Source organism: Dermacentor albipictus, chromosome 4 (assembly GCF_038994185.2).
Source record: "Dermacentor albipictus isolate Rhodes 1998 colony chromosome 4, USDA_Dalb.pri_finalv2, whole genome shotgun sequence".
Classification (NCBI taxonomy): Eukaryota; Metazoa; Arthropoda; class Arachnida; order Ixodida; family Ixodidae; genus Dermacentor; species Dermacentor albipictus.
The window spans coordinates 36474156-36497112 of NC_091824.1; the positions used below are offsets into that span (position 1 = coordinate 36474156).

General features: G+C 45.7%; 1 protein-coding gene across 2 annotated transcripts in view; it reads left to right on the forward strand.

Moving 5' to 3' along the window:
• The window catches only part of LOC135919878 (cubilin-like), a 230672-nt gene that overhangs the window by 126804 nt on the left and 80911 nt on the right, over nucleotides 1–22957 (forward strand). For both annotated transcript variants that reach the window (XM_065453869.2, XM_065453871.2), the window contains exons 36-41: nucleotides 4889–5088; nucleotides 9818–9996; nucleotides 12659–12851; nucleotides 16302–16520; nucleotides 17064–17243; nucleotides 19350–19525. In XM_065453869.2, coding sequence (XP_065309941.2) covers nucleotides 4889–5088; nucleotides 9818–9996; nucleotides 12659–12851; nucleotides 16302–16520; nucleotides 17064–17243; nucleotides 19350–19525 — 1147 coding nt within the window. The remainder of the gene's footprint in view (nucleotides 1–4888; nucleotides 5089–9817; nucleotides 9997–12658; nucleotides 12852–16301; nucleotides 16521–17063; nucleotides 17244–19349; nucleotides 19526–22957) is intronic.

The window sequence follows — 22957 nt, forward strand, 5'->3', positions numbered from 1 at the left end:
ACAATTCTGTAAACTACGCTTAGTGAGACACCCTAAGCTGACAAAATTCATGCGTTTCGCTGTAGTATATCGCTTCTTTTTTTCAGTAGAGTGGTTGTTAAGTTTTTTTTTTAGGTATTGTTACAGCTTAAAAGTAGCGGTAGACGCTGATATCATGCACATTTGCCCGTATAAGTTGCTGTAACATACGTAGTTTACGGAACTGCAATATGTGTTTTTGCTGCACAATTACGGTCTTGTGAACTTGGTTCTCCATTTCCACAAGTGTAAAATATGATGAGGGTATAAATGAAATTCCTCTTCTAAATAATTGAGCGTTCTCTCTTAAAAGCAATAGGTTTCATTCAAATTGGTTCAGCGGCTGGGTAATTACAGGATTTTCTTGCATTTCACCGGTATTGGAATAGGTGATATCGAAATGAGCCCCGAGTGAAAGCCTCCTCTAAGCGGGAAAAGCTGTTTATGCCTTATTGTTCTTTTTCCTTTGTTTTTTTTTTCTTGAAATGGGAGAATGTGGTGGAATCATGCCTACACCTAAGATATCAGTCGCGTGCTCCAAACAGTGTTATATTGGATGATCAAAAATAGTGGTTCCCCGTGTAAAATGCCCAATGTACCATTAACATGGTTTCATGGCTCCTGCAGTGCCGCACAATTTGGTAGAGCAAGCTGAAACATTGCCTCCGAGATCCCTCTCGTGGAATAACGCGTTGTGCCGAGAGTCACGAGGCCTTAGATTACTTTTGTCTGAGTCGTGCCTCGTTCGCTAACAAACTACTAGACGAATAATAACAAAAAGAAAAGCTTCACATTGCCAATTAAGGGCGTACTAACGAAGAAAACAACAATTTCACCATATTTACATGTATTGAAATTGAAACTGTGTAGAGCGTACACAATGCAACTTTTACGCAGACCGTAGGACAGGAACGCCCACACAAGCGCTGAAAGTCAACACGATGCGTTCAACACTTGTGTGTGTTTTCCTATCCTGCGGCCTGCATAAAGGTTGTGCTGCTTATTTCCCTCGTGTATCTGTATCGACTCCTCTAAAAGTCTGCTCTTGTATGGAGTAGGAGGCAATCGAAAATTATTAGCTCCTCAAGATGACACGCAATATTCTGAAGCTTTCCACATTTTTTTATTTATAAAAATATTTTTGGCCATGAACGAAAACAATGGCATTCAAACGCATGCCCGCTGTACGTCCTTATATGGTAGGTAACACTTAACAAAGAGAGAGAGAATGAAGAGGAAAGGCAGGGAGGTTAGCCAGATGTGAGTCTCCGATTTGCTACCCTACACTGGGGGTGGGGGACAGGGGTTAGAAAGATGACAGAGAGGAAAACGCTAAAAAAAAGGAACAAAAACACGCACACATGGAGGCACACACACAAAAGACGTTCCAGTTAAAGTCGTTCACACACCACACCCAATGCCCTGCCTACAAGGAGTAGAAAGGCCCGCTATTGACACATAGACTCTAGAAAGTGCGCGTGATTTCTCATTGCGTTAAGCTTGGCGCTTCAGTTATTGTTTCAGCCGAGTGCCTTGAGAGTTGCACAGTTCACGCGAGACATTCTTATCTTTTTCTTCAAGATAGTTATTGGCTTTTATTAATATAAAGTAGGAAGAAGAGGATGCTCCACAAACCCGCCGCGTTAACCTTGTCGCGAGGGCATTCTGCCGCTTAGGGCACAGCTTCGATTCTCGGCCGCTGCGGTCGCATTTCAATGAGGGAGCAATGCAAAAAAGTTTCGTGTACTTAAATGTAGCTGCACGTAAAAAAACAACTTTGCAGGTCGATGTAAATCCGGAGCCGTCAGCTGCGGTGGCTGTCGTAGCCAGTGAGTCGCCTGTGTACTTTACGTACCGTGGCGTAATAATGCGCCTGCATTAGGAATGTGAAAGTGGTTAAAAATGTATTATTTATTTATTTATTTATTTATTTATTTATTTATTTATTTATTTATTTATTTATTTATTTATTTATTTATTTATTATACCCTCAGGGCCAAAGGTATTACAGAGGGGAGTGGTGTTAATATACAAGCAAAACGTAAAAGAAAAATACAATATTCGCTCATAACAAAATGTTAGCTATATCATTCGAAAAAAAATACATAAAATATTAGCACAATAACATGAAGAACCATCATTACAAAGACCCTGTTTATACATTGTGAGCAAAAAAATTTCGGAAGTGTTGGTTATCACTGACAGATACAGCATCAGCAGGAAGGTACTGCCAATCGCGACTAGTCCTGGGCAAAAATGAGTGAAAGAAATGCTTAGTGTTGCAAATGTCAATTCCAACTTTGTGGCTGTGGTGGATGCGATGGGATCGGTCGCGCGAATTGTGTGCGTGTGCGCCTGTGTGTGTGTGTGTGTGCGCGTGTGTGTGTGTGTGTGTGTGTGTGTGTGTGTGTGTGCGTGCGTGCGTGCGTGCGTGTGTGTGTGTGTGTGTGTGCGTGTGTGTGTGTGTGTGTGTGCGCGCGTGTGTGTGTGTGTGTGCGCGTGTATGTGTGTGTGTGTGCGTGTGTGTGTGTGCGCGTGCGTGCGTGCGTGTGTGTGTGTTTAGTGGCCTTCCTGTCCCATGGGTATTAGGAATCAAGCAACACAGCTTTGCCTGATGAGGGTCCGGGCCCCTGAGATGCATTCATACGGATTAGAAAAAACGTTATGCGTGTGAACTTGGTCACAAGAGGGTAACGAACCTACTTGTGTCTGCGCTCGCGAGCCCACCGTTCTTCTAACATGAAATCGCTGCCAGCTAGCTCAACGTTCTGTAGTTCTAAGCACTCGTACAGTGAGCATAAACAATGCAAATTTCATAATGGTTGACTGCTGGGCCAGCTGTTGCATCATCACGTTGTGTCGTTGAGCGGAATAAAGGCAAAAGAAAGTGGTGCCAACAGTCCCCATCATCTTCTGTCCTCATGGCGATCGACGACACATCATAGCAAAAATTTCCGAAATCACAATTCTAGGCAGTTGCCTTGACAAAACGTAACAAATATTGAAATCACGAATTCGAGCTCATTAGCATAACGTGAGAAAAATTCAATCGTATTACAAGCAAGATAACAGGTATTATTTATTAAGACGTTAAATAGCTTAATGGATCTCATTTCGTTGTATACAGCGCACACAAAAGGAAAGCCACGAAGGAATATTACTATGGCATGTTCACTTAGTCGAAAACTATGGTTCAACTGCGAGGTACAGCGAATCGCGTACCCCTGAAAATGCAAGCACTACATTTCACATATTCAAGGTTCTTACCTAACATCCCTCAGCTCAGTGAATTGAGTTGACGGGCTCTTAAAGGCTGCAGAAGAAGAGCATACAGAGAATTCAGTCTACTTCACGTGATGATGAATGAGGGCGTCTTGGTTTCTATGGAAAGTACTGTACATTTTTTTAGCCCACCTTCATGTTGGTAAATGCAAGGTTTTGCCGGCGTTCGATGAAACAGGGATTGCCCGTTTCTCAGTAATTAAGTTTGTCGTTCACTATGCGAAGTACTCATCTTTTCAGTGCAGCGTCCGACGAAGACCTCACCTCGAAACTTTTATTCAATACATGCCTCACATGAAAGCTGAATTGCGAAATGTTGCACAATGAGCAGCGGTTGTTCCCAGTGGCATAGTGTTGCCTTGTGCACGTTTCTTTGTGGCTATGTATTGATGTTCTTATTTGGTTTAGAAACTAGCCGCGACAAGTAGGTTTGGCACAGGCCCTCTGTAGAGCGTGTCCTGTTTGCGAATTCTCACGAATGTTCTGTGCCAAACCGGGCAATGACAATTTCATAATGACGATATCAATTTATGACAATTTACTTTATGGCATTGTTTTAGTATGGTGCATTGTTTGGTTAAAGCGTGTGTTCATAAGGCCCTGGGCAGTGGAGTGACCACAACGGCAATGAACAAATTGAGTATTTGACAGTGAAACGACACGCGTATTTTCTGAAGGCAAAGCGTAGGCGTTAGCTCTGTAAACAATCAATAAGTAACATCGAAAAACTTTCTAGGCGTTCTTGTACCATGCGCATAGTGTACATCAAGTTCACAAACTTGGTGCTTTACTGTTGTGCATGTCAAGAGCATCGGTATGCTGTACTTGCACAACTGGAAAAAAGAAGTTGCATAGGCGTGGCTCTCGGTGTCATTGAGCTGAGAAGTAGAATAAGAGAGCGAGAGAGCATATGTGTCAACATTTGCCTTTGTAAGCTGGCACAGGGATGGCCTCTCAGAATTGCTTCTTCCCCGAAGCCCAAGTTTAAATGGTCGGGTCTGACCTCACTACAGATGCAACGGCCAGCGTTTTGCTCTGTCAACATTCGAAGAAAGTGCTGCTCACCACTGAAGTATAAAGTTTAAATTGTGCAGCAGGATTATTTTTGAGGGTCCGAATTAATAATAGAACATTTATGGCCCGGGGTGCGCTCGAAAAGCACAAGCCTCATGAACCACTACAAACGGGCCCAACAGGGGTAGTGCAGAGTAGGGTATAACCCCGGGTCGGACGCTTGGCCAGCGTCACGACGCCTTAAACCGTCGTTTGCCGGCACTTTAATAAAGTTGTCCCTATCCTATCCTATGTTTGTATGTCTGCTCATTCGTGCGGACAATTACTGGCAGGCAGGCTACCAAAGGGGCAACATGTGCATCTACCTGATGTCGGTGCCAGCATAAAATAGTAGTGTTTATTTTGTTATTTCGTTTTCGGATGGGCAACAAGAGCAAGTGTAGCAAGCATGTTGTTAAACGATGCACGCAAAAGCGTAGTCGTGTCATGTAATTCGGGCAAAAAGCACCGAGAGGTCAATCTTTCTTTAGAGGAAAGCAAATAAGAGCCATCGCACACTTGGACGACATCGCAGGCTGTTCTCCCTCGAGGAGAGCGAGTTCTGCAACAAGGACTACCTGGAAGTCCGGGAGCGCAACGCGCACGGCCGGCTGCTGGGCCGCTTCTGCGGAGACGAGACCCCGATGAACATCACGCTCGCCAACGGGCTCTGGCTTAAGTTCCACTCGGACGACACGGACGTGGCGGCTGGATTCTTGGCGCACTTTGCCACAAGTATGAATGCTTTAATCATTAGGCTTTCTTTTTTAATGCGAAAGGATTATACGCCCCACTACGGGAAAATCCGTCGTGGTCGATGGTGTGACCGAAAATGGTACCAAAAATGGCCGACGACGCAAAGAGTAAAAGAACACCTCAAGAAATGCCCGAATTGACCTCAAATTTCTCAGGGAGGTTCCTCCAAACAAAGTAATTTAGTGGCTGCGAAAAGAAAATTTAGTAAATTTCGGTCTGGCTGGAAATCTAGCCCGGGTGTCCGGGGTGCGAGACGAGCACGATTCCCCGACGCTACAGCGCCCTTTCTTTTTTTTTTAGAAGAAAAGCATCGTACCTATTATAGTTCCACGGTTCTGGCTGAATAAAAGTTTGGCCTAGTGTGTGCGTCATTGGGCCCGTGACTGTGCAGCCAATGGGTAGGAGGTGGCGCCACGTCATGAATGTATAACGTGAGCACATTCATGACGCTCCGAGGTCTACAAACGGTATAATACTTTCGCATTCCCACACGTAACCAGTCTTAAGTGTCTCTGCCGAATTTGTGTTGCCAATATTAAACACGCTCGAGGCGAATTCGCAGCATCGGCGTGCTGTCCTGCAATCGAAAGCGGTTGCACTGCTTGCGCGCGGAGATTTATTGGGCCTCTAGACAGTCGAAAAGAAAAACGGTAGCTCCAAAAAAAAAAGGAAGACATGTACACCTTATTGGCATGTACTCGCCTAATCCTTTCTTTTTTTCGGTACTGAATTACCTTCTAAGTTATATATCAACTCGCCCGGGTGAATATTTACTCCAAATACGAGGAGTGCGTTTGACTACAAGAATGACGAAACGAAGTGGCCGCACCGTCAATGCTTCGCTCCATCGTCCCGATGGAGAATGATGATGACAGTGATCTATAGATAGCAAGGACAGCGTTCGACCTTTCTCTGCAGGAATCGGCGCTGTGCGCATGCATACTGGAAACAAATTAGCGTTCCAGCAGAACTTCTATTTGTATGCACTGGCCTGAACGGAACGGTTACCCTGTATTCATGAATGCAACTTCAAGCTCATGCTTGACTTCATATAAATGACGCCTGGTGCGAACGCGCCCAAGACGGTCATTGCGTTTCTTTTGGTTCGTTCACGACAGGTGTCATTTAAATCAAGTCAAGCGTGGACTTCAAATTAAGATGCACTGAACACGGGGTTAACCCCCGCATTCGGAAATGCAACTTAAGTTGAAGCCAATGCTTGACTTGATCTAAGTGACGCCTATCGTGAACGCGCCGAAGGAAATGCAGTGAGCGTCTTTGGGCACTTTGATGCCAGGCGTCATTTAAATCAAGTCAAGCGTGAGCTTGAAGTTAAGTTGCATTTCTGAATACGGCGGTAAAGGTCAAGCTAACGTTATGTAAAAACTTGGAGGACGCTTAAGCTTCGCCTTTGAGAGTGCAACGCGACAGAATTCAAAGACTCCTGACTGCTTCTCAGGCTTCCCGGCGACCGCAGCTTTCTTGCGCATGCGCGGAGGCGAGCGCGACGGTGGCGTTGCAAGGAACCCAGCGGGGGCCACGCCGCTCCGAAAAGGGCTTTGTGTTTGAGTTTTCGCGTAACAGAATCATGTTTTCTCGCGTATTCAAATTAAACTCCGACGCTATTATGTCTGTAGGTTCTATTTAGGTCGTTCTTAGGATTTGTCTTATGTATTTTGCTTTGAGGAGTTCAATTAGTTCAGTAAGGCATCTGCTCCACGCGGAGGGCCTGCGTGGTTGTGGTTCGGAATGATTTTTCGCCATGTGACGTTCGATGGAGGCATTTATTTTTTTGTGATTTTTTTGCAGGCATTTGATTTTTTTTTTTTGGTGCCTTAAGAGGAAGCTTTAGCTCGGGTGCTCCCATGTAAATACATGTAAAAGGAGAATTCGTTTTTCTGTGCAACCGCTGCACCAAATTTGACGAGGTTTGTTGCAATTAAAAGGAAAACTTAAAATCTAGTGACTGTTTGTTTCGAACTGTTGAGTCAGGTCGTCAATACATCATTAAAAATTTGCAAAAATCGAAAATTTTTAAAAGACGAAACTATCAAGTTTACAACTCCGTAACTTAACAACCAAAAATGATAATACAATTCTGTGATTTGCATCTAATAGTACATCTAAAGCGGACAAAATTGATATGTTACACATGACTATAAAAAATTTTGTAGTGTGGAAATACATCTTTTGCAGAACCTTTGTAAACAACATAACAAATTCACGTAAGATGCAAAATGACATACCGAATTCGTCCACTTTGAATTATCTAATGGATGCCATTTACAGAACCGTGATATCTGTTCTTATGCAAAGCTATGAATTTGTAAACTTCGTGCTTCTATTTTTTTCAAACTGTCGAATATTTTTTAAAAGTTTTAACAAAAATTCAAGCCTTAAATAGAAATTCCACTTCCAACAGTCACTAGAATTTACCTTTCTCTCCCACATGCCACAATATTAAAATCGGTTCAGGGGTTATCTCAGAAAAACGTTCTTGCCAACCGAACCGAACCAACCAACCGAACCGAACCGTTCTGACCAACTTCGAAGATTTCCGATGGGTCTCACCTCATGCACCATCGAGTTGCGCGACCTCCAACGCCACTGGCGGTGCTCGTAATCAGGCCAGCGTTCCTACCAGCGTTCTGAGACGCCTCGTTGGTACCAGCAAGGCTCTTTTTCTGAGAAATACGCAGTACGCCAGCCCTTCAGGCGACTGCAGTCCTCTCACAGTTAATGTCGTTGCTCTGTTAATGTAAATGCTAGGCTAATTGGAAAAGAATAGACCGTTGTTTCAAGCAAAAATGGTGGCTTTGGCTGATCAATGATGTTAGGATCATCCAAGGAATTTTCCCTAGCCATAGAGGTTTCGTCCTGAACCCAGTGACATAAAAACCAATCTTTACAGAAAAAGGAGTTGTTTCTTTTTTCTTTTTAACGTCGAAACCGCTTGACGTCAGGTGAATAATAAGGTTATTTGGCTGGCGCATCAAGCCGAGTTCCTTCGCTGCTGGCCGACGTGGTACCTAAACGTCTCTCGGAGCTTAGTTTCCCTGCAGCCAAAATGATGCCCAAATTCTGTTTCCCTGAGTAGAGACAAAAGGTGCGTGGTCTAGGCCTAGCCACCGAGTTCTAAAGAGGGGCAGGGAGGGATGCATTGAAAAGACAACTTCATCATTGTATGGGGACCCAACCTGGCTCAACCACCTTTCCGGAGCTCCTGTGCTGCCATCTCAGCTGTCCAGGATCCTAGCGCAATAGTAGCCGAGGGCTATAGTGAAGTAAGAGTTAGTCGAGGAGCGCAGCCAGGGATTTTTGAATGTCAACCTGTAGTGAGGTGAGTCGAAGAACAGTAACGAAAATTGTGGATCACGAAACGAACTCTATATTGGGCGAACTTGGGCACAGAAAAGAAAGTGACAACTCGAAGTACAACGACAGCGGCTAGCACAGTCGGCGATCATCGAAAATCTACTCTGCGGATCATTGGCGTCGGCAATTTATTCATGACTCATTGAGGAGGAAGAAGAGGAAGTACAGTTATTGAGAGCAAAAGAAGGACGAGCAGGTGTCTTTCTGCTTGTGCGGGTAGGCGCCCTTAGTCCAGGGCTCCTGTGGCTCTTGCTGTCTCCCGGGCCCGCCGCACGTGATGCTGCTGGTCAAGAGGGACCGAGCTAGTCAACATGTCCTCCTACTGCTCGGGTGTAGGGTAGGATGTTTGTGGGGCTGCCTTTACGTTGGGGCACGCCCGTGTGGTATGATATATAGGGATGCGTAGTCGTTAGAGAGGGGACATTTGTGCGAGTGTAGTGTAGGGTGAATTATATGGAGTCTGCTTAAATGGGGGTATGTGTTGGTCTGTAATTGTCGCCATACTACGGCGTCTTCACTGAACCTGCCAGCGTAATCGCTGGTGCTTGCGAAAGTTCTAGAAGGCACGCGACTATTCTCGTCGCGCACGCAGTCTTATTGCGCAAGGACCGCTGACAATACACATAAAAGATAGAATAGGCTTCTAGAGTCTCAATTCATCTTATAGATGCATGCGCGTCCTGGGGACGTATTGTAAAACGATCCGCTTCGGCGATACTATCGCAAAGGCGATAGTATCGCCGTCAGGCGCGCGCTAGTTGGCTGGTTGAGCAAAAACGGATGACGTAGTGCTCGACCAGCCAGTCGGCTCATCTGAATTTGCTAAAACAGCCAATCAGCGCGCGCCGATGGCGAAGGCGTGACCAAGGCGATAGTATCGCCGGAAGTGACCGTTTCTGAATACGGTCACTGTTCCGAGTGATATTTTAACGCTTATTAACCAGGGAAAAGCGGTCACGGAAAAAAATAAACTGACACAAGTGTCAGTATTTCCAGTGCTAAGTAAGATTCATCGCAATGCACTCAAAGCTGGTGCTTTATCGCGATAATAGAAAAGAGCCCATTGCTTTACTAAAGAAAAGAACCCATTGGAGTCTCCTGTAGATTCACGCCGTATCCAGATGAACGACCGTCTCATCTTTCGTGGAAGAAAATGTTAGGCCACATCTTGTAGTTTCCCAGAAGTTTCACGGGTCTATTTATCTCTTCACTTACAGCGCGCTTAAGCTTCCCTGTTGGCCTTAAGCTAACTAAGCGTTTCCATCCGCACCAAACGTTGCGCAGAACGCCACCACGAGAACTCCAACCGTGGCGCATGTTTTCTCCTGTCCAGTGCGCATCGTGGACCTGGAAGGCACGTCGGGCGTGATCGAGTCCCCGCTGTACCCGCACGAAGCGTTCGCGCTGGGGAGCTTCACCTGGCGGCTTCACGTGCCCGACGACCTCTACCCGCGGATCAGCTGGGACAACATTTTCTTCACTGAAGACGAGTGCTGGACCAGCAGCATCGTTGTGGGTGGCTACGAGTGGCGAGCTCGCTTCTTGTTACTACATTCACTGGCGACAATATGGAACCAACTATATTTATTTGTTTACAGTACCTGACAGGCTTCATGGTGGAGTATAAGTGCGAGGTTACAGAGACAGTTTTCTAAGATAGGAACACAATACATGAACTTATAAGCATATTAAAATATACGAGTGGTAATTATAACATACAGATCATCGATCAATGCACAGAAAGCCAAGAAATACACATACAGTAAATGTACGGCAAAATATTTGTGCCAAATTCGTTCCTTCTCCAATGTCTTTGCTCAGTTGCATTTCGACCGACCTATTTCAATGAAAAGAGGCTTCGAAAACAATCAGGTAAACCACGAAGACAATCGTGAAGAAAACATCCCAGGTACCACTGTGACTGGGGCTAGTGTTGAGCGACCGCTTCTCATACCTGTTGGCGATTTCACCTTACATTGGGTTTACCTACGTCAGTCTTGTTTTTGTAATGATACTGTGACGTGCCCCTGCAGCCTTCTGTGGTGGTACATTATAGCAAAATGTGGTAGCACACAATAAAACAATGTGGCGACCCGCTATAGGAAGACGCAACTAAGATATATCATTTGCGATTCCGTGGAGCCTGTCGCGTTGTTGTTGTTGTTGTTGTTGTTGTTGTTGTTGTTGTTGTTGTTGTTGTTGTTGTTGTTGTTGTTGTTGTTGTTGTTGTTGTTGTTGTTGTTGTTGTTGTTGTTGTTGTTGTTGTTTAATGCGCAAGCACTTTTTGGCGAGTACCCCAGTCAAATCTGTTCCTCACGGGAAATTCATTGGTAGCTATACAAGTAATAAAGAACAATTTAAACAAAAAAAAATAAAATTCGTCAGAGAGAATACCCATATGGTCAAATGTATGCACACCCGTAGGGATACATAGGCCTTCATAGAAAATGCACGGGGAAGCCTTAGTAGGAGTGGGTAAACTGAAATTCGGTTATGGGCTAGCTTGAAATTTGAAGGTGGGCCAACTTTAATTTTGTGGTCGTCCAATTCGTAATTTAGATGTGGCCCAACTTAAATTTCGGGGTAGGCCAACTTCAAATTTAGGGGCTGACCAATCTGAAATTTCGGGGTGGGGCAACTTAAATTTGGGTGTGGGCCAACTTAAATTTTGGGGCTGACCAACCATTAAAGTCGGGGGTGGGCCAACTTGAAATTTCGGGGTGAGCCAGCTTAAACGTGGGTAGGTCAACTTGAAATTTATGGGTCGCTCAACTGAAACTTGGGGGTGGGCCAACTTAAAATTTGTGGGTTAGCCAGTATGAAGTTTGGGAATGGGGCAACATAAATTTGGGGTGGGCCAACTCAAAATTTTCAGATGGGCGAACTTCATGTTTGCGGGTAGGTCAACTGAAATTCGGGAGCATGCTTACGCATAGTTAGATAACTCCAGTAGAGTTTCTACATAATTATTTTTTTATATTTGCATAATTACCCATTGCTATTTTCTGACTTCACAAGTGTTCAATTTAAGAAAAAAATTCCTATAAAAAATACAGAGCGTCGTAAGAAGCCTACGATTTGCCCAGCGAAACACTCCAGCATTTCAAGGACGAGCGGAGGAAGTTCATGGTAAACGTAAGACAATAAGGCACGCGATCTTTGCGCAAATGAATGGCAGAGGAAACAGAATATAAACGGCGATACAGACAATGGTGCATAAAAATATTCGGCCCAATTCTCAAAGCTGTTCCTCGTAAGTGTACTTCGCCATTGGCTGGCTGCCTTCGCTAATAATATGTTTAGCGACAGGGAGGCTGCTATTTTCTTTCTGTATCATAAGTGGTTTTCGTGAGCACGGGCCCAGTTTTTCCCATTGGTACGCAAATTTATAGATATTGATTGCTTACATCTAAACATTTAAAGAATGCAAAAGAAAAAAAAGCAACACAACATGAATGTAGGAAACGAACGCTCGCGCCGAAGTGAACTTGTTATGGGGTACGCTCGCGGTTAACTTGTGTTTGTAAAATGAAACCGAATGCCACATTGAGTTATCCACTTTTTGTGTTCGTGTGCTTTGTTGTAGAAGTAAATTCACAGAAGGGCGCATCCGCTAAGAACGATTCTCCCCGCTCGCGCGCTCGAAACCAGAACAATTCAGTGGCGATTTAGCGGTAAACGCGAGATAAATGCATTAGTACTACACCCCACCCCTGTTTGAGGTCCAGGATCCGTTATTTTGAACTGTGTCCACCTGATTGCAAAGTGTTCGAAGAAGGTCACACTTTTTGTCTCTTCGAGGAACGAAGTGCAACTGATTGTGGTCCGTACCAGACCACCAGCAGTTTATATATATATATATATATATATATATATATATATATATATATATATATATATATATATATATATATATATATATATATATATATATATATATATTGCACACACGCTCTTTTAAGCTCTCCCATCCCATCTGTACCAGGTGACCGGCTTCTTGCACTTTGCGCACAGATACGTTTTTTTTTTCCACTTTGACACTTCGAACGCTCACGCATTTAAAGAACACTCACGATCCTTGCTGTTACCGACAGTGCCGATACCTTTGATCAGGGGCAAGAGGCTTGGGCTTCGAAGCTTTTAATTGAGCTATCACTCGTTTCCTTCGATGAAGCTCCTCGACGGCATCGACGAGGGCTCGCCCGAGTTCGCGAAGTTCTGCGGCAGCAGGAAGCCGGATCCCGTCGTGCTTCGCTCGTCGCACGTCCAGCTTCAGTTCACCTCCGCCAGCGGCTACTCCAAGTGGAGGATGCGATGGGAGGCCGTCAACAGCAGCTTCCTCCAGAGCATGGAGCAAGGCAAAAGCGGTAGGGTTGCACTGTCGGTTCCCGCGTATGGCACGCAAATGTAGGAACGCGCGTACATTGTTTATCTTTTCACGATCACCGTTTCTACCGGGTAGTCACTGTTACAGTGTTATCAATCGCTGCTAGAAGCGACACAACTTCGGCACTGCCCGGTTATTCAGCGTCACTGCAACGTGATAATATCTATTTGCTGCCGCACGCTCACGCTTGGAGCAGAATAGAATTGAATTTATTCTGCAAGAATGTTGCCAGGATGACCAGGTGGTCAAACTTCAGGTGTCAGCTGTAGGGGAACCAAGCCGCCCGATACCCACGGAAGTTTCGTAGCGGTTGAACGAAAGCACGCGTTTTACATAACGCAGTTAACGAAACGAAAAAGAAAGGACAGCGTACATGAATGCTAGGTATGTGCATATTATTTGGCGCAGGTGTGACTAAGGCTGCAATGGGCCAAACACGAATTTGAAATTGCAAGTAATAAATTGAATATTACCAAGATGATTTGAGGTCTCAGTCGGTGCGAAAGGTCAGACTCCTCTGCAGCATAAATGCGATTCTCTGGGACGCATGACTGTCCTCTCCGATGATTAAGTACTTATGTTTGCCCATATTTAATTGCCATCCGTATTTCATTCTTTTTTGTGGAATTCCAGGAAGTGTGTCTAGCGTTGTGATTCAACCTTCTTGCCAATGATGAAAATGTGGTTGTAGTAAGCGGTCTGTGACTCATGTCACATCTAGGCTGTTCTTATTTTAGAGCACATCTCTTTGGCGCTCGTTCCTGAGTTGAGCGTCGGCATCGGCGTAACCGCGTAAACGTGCGCATGCCACCGCTCGCGCCTTCGTCGTCCTCGTCTTCTTCCACAGCTGGCTCCGAGGCCGCTCATCATGCTAGCGTTGCCATACTGCCCTTCCCTCTGCGAAGGCGCTGACGGCACTGGCCTACTGCCAGTCGGTGCGAGGATGCCTGTCTCAAACTCCTTGCCTCAATATATCGCGAGATGAAAACACAGAAAGTTGCGCTCAAATTTCTCATTAAGAAGTGTCGTAATCGTCGGATATTTTTTTTCTATTGCAATAGCAGTTATATCAACACCCCAGGCGCGTTTCGGTCATCGCCGTCGCCGCGATGTTCTGTGTAATGTCCAAGCGCAATAGCATAGTCGCCGCGCGCCGTATGCTGCATGTGCGAGTGAAAAAATTGGGGGACGCTTAAGCTTCGCCTTCAAGAGTGGGACGCGATAGCGTTCCCGTCGACCCGCCAAGGGGTATAAGACAATGCGCTACGGCACAGCGATCACTTACGATGCGCCCCGCATCGGACTTAGCGCCCACCTATCACGCGGTGAGCGTCGAGCAACGCAGCGTTCGGCGCGGCAACGAAACGTGCGCCTGAGCGAACGGAACGAACCAAAGAACTCGGTGTCTCGGAGGGGAAACGATCTACGCCAGCCAAACGTCGTGATCGGCACGGGCAGAGAGATAGATAGTAATCTAAACCGGGAGCACGGCGAAGCGTCGTCAGGGGAGAGGGAGTCCCGCGACGCGCCTGGCAGCGGTCCCAATGCGCGCGCGGCGCGCCTCCTATCGGGGCAGCGCCGTACATTGAGAGGAGGGGGTCTTCTGTGTTTGCCGCAAGATGGCTCTGCGTGTGCGGAAAGCGCAGAAGAAATGCAGCGGAAACGCACTTCGCAACTCGTGTAATTGTGACTTCTGTACGTTACATGTTCATAATTACCGATATACACCGCAGTATAACTTTCCACGGCTCGTTTCGAAGGCAACACCGCATTCACTAGAGGCGCGTTTGCACCGTTTGGAAGCATCGAACTCGTGGCTGAGTGGTAGCGTCTCCGTCTCACACTCCGGAGACCCTGGTTCGATTCCCACCGGGCTAATCTTGGAAGTTGCTTTTTATTTATGAAGCGCCTGCCGTGATTTATCGCTCACGGTCAACGCCGCAAACGCCGACGCCGACACCGACGCCGACGACACCGGCTTTTCTGCGACACGAGCTCCTTAACGCTATCGCGTTAAAACGCGATGGTGAGCCGACGATGGCGGCTCAAGCGTGCCATCTTCCGTCGCGCGCAATGCATCAGGGGGACGAGAAGGAGGGGGGCATCCTACTCCGGTAGTAGCTGCGTATGGCGAGGCCACGCGGGCCTGAAAAGCGATCTGAGATGGGGAAAGAGTGCGCCGAGTGCTGATAGCTTCGTGTGCGTTGGGTTTTCGCCACTGTGTTGGCGTTGAAGTGAGGCCGAACACAAAGGCCAAATCGCTCGCTGATGCTGCCGCGCTTCCTCACTTCAGCTTTTTGACAGCCAGTTTATGCGGTCATCGAGTGAGATGTGTTCATGTTTACTTGTGCGCGCGTGACGTCATGCTTGTTAATTTAGCTAGTAAGCGAATGTTTACAAGTTTATACGGCCGGTAAAACTACCATCCTTACTTCGCATACCTGTCTGATAATTTTCTGCCGCAATCGATGCTTTCTGTTCTGTTTCTGTGCGAAACTTTCTGTTCCGACAAATTCAAGGACTGGAACTGGAAGCTAAAGACTAGGTGATTAAAAGACGTTCAACAAAAGGTGTTTCAGCAGCCAATCTTTCCATAAGGGGACTTGATTTTGTCAATGTCCTAACAAAAGGTATTCCGCACGTACAAACGTTGACTCAGAAGACGTCTCTTGTTCGACTACTGTTGTTTATCTTGGTAAACAATTGTGAGTTAGTATCGCACCTCTAGGTGGCAGAGCACACTTAATGTCTCCATCATTTTCGTTCGCCTACAGCTGGTTAATGGGACTGATCTACGCTGTTTACTCCCGAATACCTCATTATCTGTCATTCGACATCCCTGTGGGGCAGGATGCATTCACAAGAATACACGGGTGCTTGTTGATTGGCAGGAATGAAGAACATGTTTAGATAGCCCCATTCCGTAGCGCTCGCGAATTCTTAGTTAAAGCTGTCTATTAGCCTTAAACCTAGCTTGGAACTCGCTTGTTTGTCCGTGAAGACAGCGCTGTTACTTTTACAGACAGACGGCGTGAAATGTGCTCTTGAAAGAAAATTTTCTGCAAGGAAAGAAAACATGAATGTGTTTTAGAAGGGCTTAATTTGGTATCTCCATGCTCAGTCATTTTACCCATGTCTTCATGAGCGCGCTCAACAATGCACTTAATATCAAGCGTCGCACTCCAAAATTTACTACCTGAAGCGCTAACATAATTGACGGACATTGAAGTAAGACCACGCTTAAGCAGTTTGTTGTGCTACGCATGGACAGTACCATAAAGAACACGTTTCACGTTGACGGCATGCTAGCATGTGCTAAAACATCGACAGTGTACACTGCACAATAGAATAAAATTATCTTCGCTTCCTCTCTGGCCCCCTGTATTCTGCAAATTTTCGCGCGCCTTGGTTCGCCACTCTGTCTGCGTAGGATCCGCGTGCAACTTCCACGTTGGACTGGCCAATGCGACTTCCGTTGCCAACATCACTTCGCCAGGGTTTCCGGATACGTACGCAGACTTCCTCAACTGCAGCTGGTCTCTGGTGGCGCCCTCAGCACGTGTTGGCAAGATCAGCTTCAACGTGGTTGACCTCAGAAGCTGGGAAATGATAGACAACTGCTTCTACGACTACGTCACAGTCTACGACGGTCAGTTCTGATTTTGTCTTGCGTACGTATTTTATAGTATTCAGCCTACTTCATTGTATGGCGAAAGCAGCTGGTGAAGGCTGAATTTATAACATTGGAACGACGTTGCCACCAACGGGTCTATAAAGGCAATAAATGTTATTCACGCCCACAAGACATAACGCCTAAATTAATGTTTTTCAAATTAAAGGAATGTTAACCCAACGCTTTAGAGCAACCGGTCTTGTGCTGGAACACCGAAGAGTGCATTATACATATTATCGTATGATGATAGTTCGTTCATGGTGGTTCATGATGGTCCGGGCCTCTTATTTTTAAATGTACATATTATCGTCTTTTAATTTCCGATGCTAAAAATGGTCTTGCTCTCTTCCATACGCGAAAATGTTCCGTTCATTCAAAGCTTTTTTGAGATCAGCGCACACCCTTGGATATGGGCGATCCCGGCAATCGGATAAGCCTCTTTGCGCCACGTCCAAGAAAGTGTACTACGTCAGATTGAAACATAAAGGCAACATTTATGTGCTCTTCAACACGCTGCAGTGGATCCCGAAGCAAGGTCCGAACGGCGCGTCCTGCGAAGCATCTGCGGGCAGATAGCGAAGACCGACCTGCCGGCGCCTATGGTCAGCTCGACACGGTTCATGATGGTTCGCTTTACGAGCACTGATGCCAGTAGGAGCGAAGTGGTCGGCAAAGGTTTCTCGGCCAGCTTCCAGTCAGGTACGTGCACTACACGACACGACGACGCAGCGGAAGAGTGCCTAACTAAGACGGAAACACACGTGCACCTGAACAACTGAGCTCGAAAGAGGATTACGTTGAGGCTGTCATAACTGCTGCAACCTCTTGCAACTTGATAGGATATGTTGTGATCGGTTGAGAGCTATTAGGGTGCAGTTGTTCGTACGACTAGTTGTACGTTGCATTGTATAGTTTTTGCTTACGCGCGCGAATGTTTCTTGATTTAATACGGAAGCGACACAGGTGTCGTGTCGTCACCATCATCGTTATGCTAAGTGTAATGCAAGATGAAGGGTTTCCTTCCAACAAACTCCAGTTATCACTCATCTTGTGCAAGTTGACTGCGTGCTATGACAAAACATTTCTTAATCTCGCCACTTGACCTGATGTTCTGCAGTTTTCCATGTGTTCGCTTTTCTTTGGCACTCATTTTGTTACTGTTATAAATATTTGGGGCATCTGTTCAACGCTCTACGTTATCTGCTCGACTCATATCATTATTGTTATTACCAAGTAGCATACCACGCGGTTCTCACTGAAATAGCCAATTTGTCCTTCATTCATTGTGTCATCTTTAGGAATATCTAAGTAACCCTGTCATGCACTTTTGGACGAAATATTCACCGTAATATTCTCAAGGGCGTTAGTTCTGTTTTACAGTTGTAATTGTTTTCTCATGGTAACATATCTGTTTGGCCTGGGTTCGCGATATAGTGTGAGTTATTAGCATCATTATTGCTTAGTGCGAGGTGCTGAATTCATTAGTTTTCACGTGCAGGCTTGTACTATTTTTATGAATATCTTCAACAGATTAAGTCATCGTCTTATATTAGGTATAGGCATAGTACACAGCTATGCTTCTTCTTCTTTAAGCAAGATGTGTTCAGAAATAAAAATTGAATGGAGGTTTGCACTTTTTTGCGCTGCTTGGCACATTACTTGGCTTATATTGACTTATTTCAGAGACATATGTCAACTGCATGTTTTGTTGAATTTTGCCGTCCACCTCGTTATATTCTGCGGTCAGCCTCTATACTGCTCATGCCAATTACACTTCATCTGTTGGTAGCATATGCACACTGCATAAGTGCTACACACAACAAAGTATCAAAGAGGAGCATGTATGCATGCAGGCAGAAAGCTCACTCATTGATGTCGCGCACTGGTTAATCATGTGCTTTCGGAAGAACCATCCTTCATTCTAGAGCTTTTGTTAGCTGCTTACTACAAAAGCAAATACTTTTTTTTCACATCAGAATCAGGCTCGAGAGCAAACAAACCTCCTTCCAAGGTATAGAACCATATACGCGTTTCTAAATACCATCAGGCAAGCCATGATCTTGAACTTTCATAAAAAAAAAGATGGCCAGGTCCTTCGCAATGGCGTAGTTTAAGTGACACAGTCCTTGCAAACCCGAGAGTTATCGAAGCCCCATAGTATTTATTTACGAATATGACTTGGCTGTGTGGTGTATTTTTGTAGCATCTTTTTTCACTCGATAGTACTCCAGCACCACTGCAGGTTTACCGTATGATATGCTAAACGCGACTGGCCCTCTTGGTTTAGCATGTCAGATTCTCTTCTTTTTTTTCTTTGTAATGTGCTGACGGAGCCGCTATCTCGCTGAGCACAGAAAATATCAGAAATATTTGAATCTGCTTTCAAGATGCTTATGCGCACAGTCAAAATGTTGGTACCCTCAAGAGTGCTAGCTTGTCACGTGGCTAACACCCTTACCTATAAGAAGTAAGACCAAAACTTTGATATGTACGAATGAAGCTTTCCTTTTCTGGCGGTTTGTGCGGCCAAGTAAGCAAGACGGCTCGAACACTGCTTTCATTATACTTTCACAGCTGTCACTTCCAAAGACTCGTGTCAGACATTGTGGAGTGGAATAGGCGGTCACAATTCACACAAAGTTTTCAACTTACCGCTTCTCTCATCGTGGGTGCAGTTTGAGCTCGCCGTCGTGTACAGTGACTTTTGTTATGAGCTTAAAAGTCATATTAAGACTCAAGTGGCAAACCAGCGTATTGGCGGTTGCAAAGACTTTTAACTTTGCACCTTGAACGGAACCTGCGCAGTGTGCGGCGGCAACATCACCGAGCCATTCGGCGTCATTCAGGCGAGCGACATTCTGGACACGGAGATGCAGTGTCATTGGCACATCAGCACCGACAGGAGGGTTCCACTGAAGATCACGCTCGAAAGCATCGACCTGCCGTCTGACGGAGGAGCATGCAGGGACACGTTCATTCAGGTACGAACACTTGCCAGAGTTAAACTGTTTCCGTTCTATGGAGTCTAACTGGTAGATGTTCGCAGATAAAGTTGAACAACTCACAAATGAATATACTCCTAGTCGCTTCATCATATCAAGCCCGCATACGTTTTGACACGACGCCTATATCAAACGGCTATCGGGCAGAAAAAAAATTACGGCAGAAGCCACCTCGCGATTGCTGCAGACGATAAAGCATTCAGCCTTGAGGGAACGTGGCGACGAGCTGTATTGCTAAAATACGTCTGTTGAGCATCTGTTATCACAAGGAAGAAACACACACAGAGAACTAGGTGAACAAACCTCCCTGCCATTCGTTAACATCCCTGCCTATCACATCTCATTTATATATATGTATCTCTCTCTCTGTATCGATCACTCTTAGAATTCCGTTACTTCGGCTACATCCGACATACACTGTCTCTTGTATTGGCCCGCGCTAGTATGGCACTCGCTTGCCGAGGTCGCCCCATGAGCATGTCGGCATGAGTGCGACTGTATGACAACGACGCAGTGACGCCGATGAAACGACGTCGATGAGACGATAAAGCTGTGTGATGACAACGTCATGATGACGATACGATAGCGATACTGAAATTATGTTGATGGTATAACGGCGGCATCGTGAAAATGACGGCGTGATTTCAAAGGGATGGCGACGAATGTATGCCCACGATGCCTTGATGACGACGAAGTGGCGATGGTCAGATGACGAAGCTAGAATGAGGGCCATGGCCCCAGTGCGACGGCATGACGACCGTACATATGACTACGGACGTATGACAGCTACTGTGTGGCAAGGGCGCTATGACGAGGATGGTTACGGTAGAATGGTTACGGTAGAATGGCCGAGACGACATGATGTCGATGAAACGACGAAGACGCTATGATGGCGATGTCATGACGACAATGGGATGACGAATTGTTGTTTAACTACGAGGGCCGTTTTTTTTTTCAACCTCCGATAGGCTGTAAATAAAAGACAAGTTCATCTAAAACAATAATTTTATTATCAAAAGATTAGTACAGTTACGCTTACTTTTCGACATAATCACCGAAGAGATTGAGGCATTTGTCATATCTGTGGATAAGCTTTGCAATACCCTCTTCAAAAAAAAGTCGCCGCCAATGAATTCAAGTAGTCCTTGACGTTGGTTTGAAGGTCACCATTGGTTTGAAAGCGCTTCCCACCAAGCCACGTCTTCAGTCCAGGAAAAAGATGAATGTCACAGGGTGCTAAGTCTGGGCTGTATGGCGGATGATCGAAAATGTCCCATCCAAAATGTTCGAGAAGCCGTTGAGTTGCTCCAGCAGTGTGTGGACGGGCATTGTCATGGATCAGAACAACTCCAGCGGTCAGCTTTCCTCTTCGTTTGTTCTGAATGGCTCTACGCAAACGTCGTAATGTTTCACAATAAACAGCTGCAGTGATTGTGGTTCCGGGCTCCATAAACTCCACAAGCAACACACCTTGTTGATCCCAAAACACAGTAGCCATGGTCTTTCTGTTGTTGAAGGTTTTTTCGAATTTCTTTGGTTTCTTTGGTGAATTTGAATGCATCCATTGTTGTGATTGTCGTTTTGTTTCCGGTGTGTCGTATTGAATCCAGGTTTCATCCCCAGTCACGATTGATTTCAAAAGGTTGTCTCCTTCATCCTGATAACGCTCAAGGAACTCCAAAGCTGACGCCATTCGTCGAGTTTTGTGGCCGCCCGTCAACATTTTTGGGACCCAACGTGCACAAAGTTTTTTGTAGCGTAACCGTTCAGTAACAATAGAGTACAAAACAGACCTTGAAACTTCTCGAAATTCCGTAGATAAAGCAGTAATGGTGAATCTGCGGTTTTCTTTAACCATTCTGTCAACTCGTTGAACCAGGTCATCTGAAACGACAGATTTGCGTCCTTGGCCCCCTTCATCATGCACATCATTACGTCCATCTTTAAAATTTCGACACCATTCACGCACAACGCCATCACTCATTAAGTTTTCCCCATACACTCGACTCATTCTGCGATGGATTTCTGCAGCACCATGGCCTTCAGCCTGTAGAAAACGAATAACACTTCGCAATTCACACTTGGCGGGAGCAACAATAATGGCAGCCATGATTACGTTGCTGTAGCACAATGCCGACTGACGCCTGAATGTCAACAATGGCGGAGTGTGTAGTGCGAGAGCTGCGCAGTCACCTACAGCGCATGTCCGCCTTCTGCTGCCCGCGTAGCGTCTGCACGGAGCGATCGGAGGTTGAAAAAAAAACAGCCCTCGTAGAATTTATGCTTGGCCTGATCATGATGACGCCTTAGGTGAAAACGCCAAAGGAAACGCAGTAAGCGTCTCGGGCACCTTCACACCAAGCGTCACCTATAGGGTATCCCAGCTAAGCTGTGCAACGAAAAAGAAAATTTAAAAACGCACTGCACTATAAAATATAAAGCCTACGGTATTCGGTGGTCAGCGGCCTGAAGACCGAAGACCTTAGCTTTTATAATTGTATATTCAACTACTTTTTTTTTCGTTGAACATCTGTTTGTTCAACATCGTTCGAACATTAGTTGAACGTTTTGCATCCTTTTCTTTTTTTTTCGTTGATCATCTTGCCTAACGTGAGCTGGGGTTTCAAGGCGCATTTTTGAATACGGGGAGGCCCTATTTTGTTGAGACTCTATAATGAGGACCTCTCATCCATCGTATCTTCTAATATTATTCTCATTTCTCCATCATTATGTTTAGAAATAACAACTAATAATGACGACATTATCTCATTGCAAGCTGACCTGCGTGTTCTACCCAGAACCTCCCATAGCCTGCTTCCGTACTATCTCGATAACATTTCCTTGTACAGAAGTACTGGGAGTCCCCGTCACGGCTTTTTTGTTTGCTACAAATCGGATGCATTATTAACAACGCTAACCGCATACAGGGCTTACGTCGTAACCTTCCTGCTCATCCATGTTCCTTGAAACCATTACTTCATAGGGCAATAGTCTGTTCTAAGCAAGAGTGTGCTACAGCCGTATGGGATCCCAGTCATGAAAATCTAGGGACTTGCATCGAAGCTGTCCGGTACCTTTGCATTGTTTTTAGAGCGCAACTCTCAGGCGTCCTCTCTTGGGTTGAGCATCGGCGTCCCTCGGCGTAACCGCGCGAACGCGCTCGTGCCACTGCTCAGGCGTTTGTCGTCGTATTCAACCACAACTGGCTGCGATGCCACTTGCCATGCCAGCATTCCCGTACTACTCCTCCCGCTGTGACGGTGCCGACCGTACTGGCCCACTGCCAGTCGGTGCGGTGATTTCGGTCTCCTATTCCTTGCGTCAGTATATCGCGAAATGAGAGCACATGTCGAAATTTCGCATGAGGAAGTATCGTAATTCTCGGGAACTTTTTATACTAATTTGCAACAG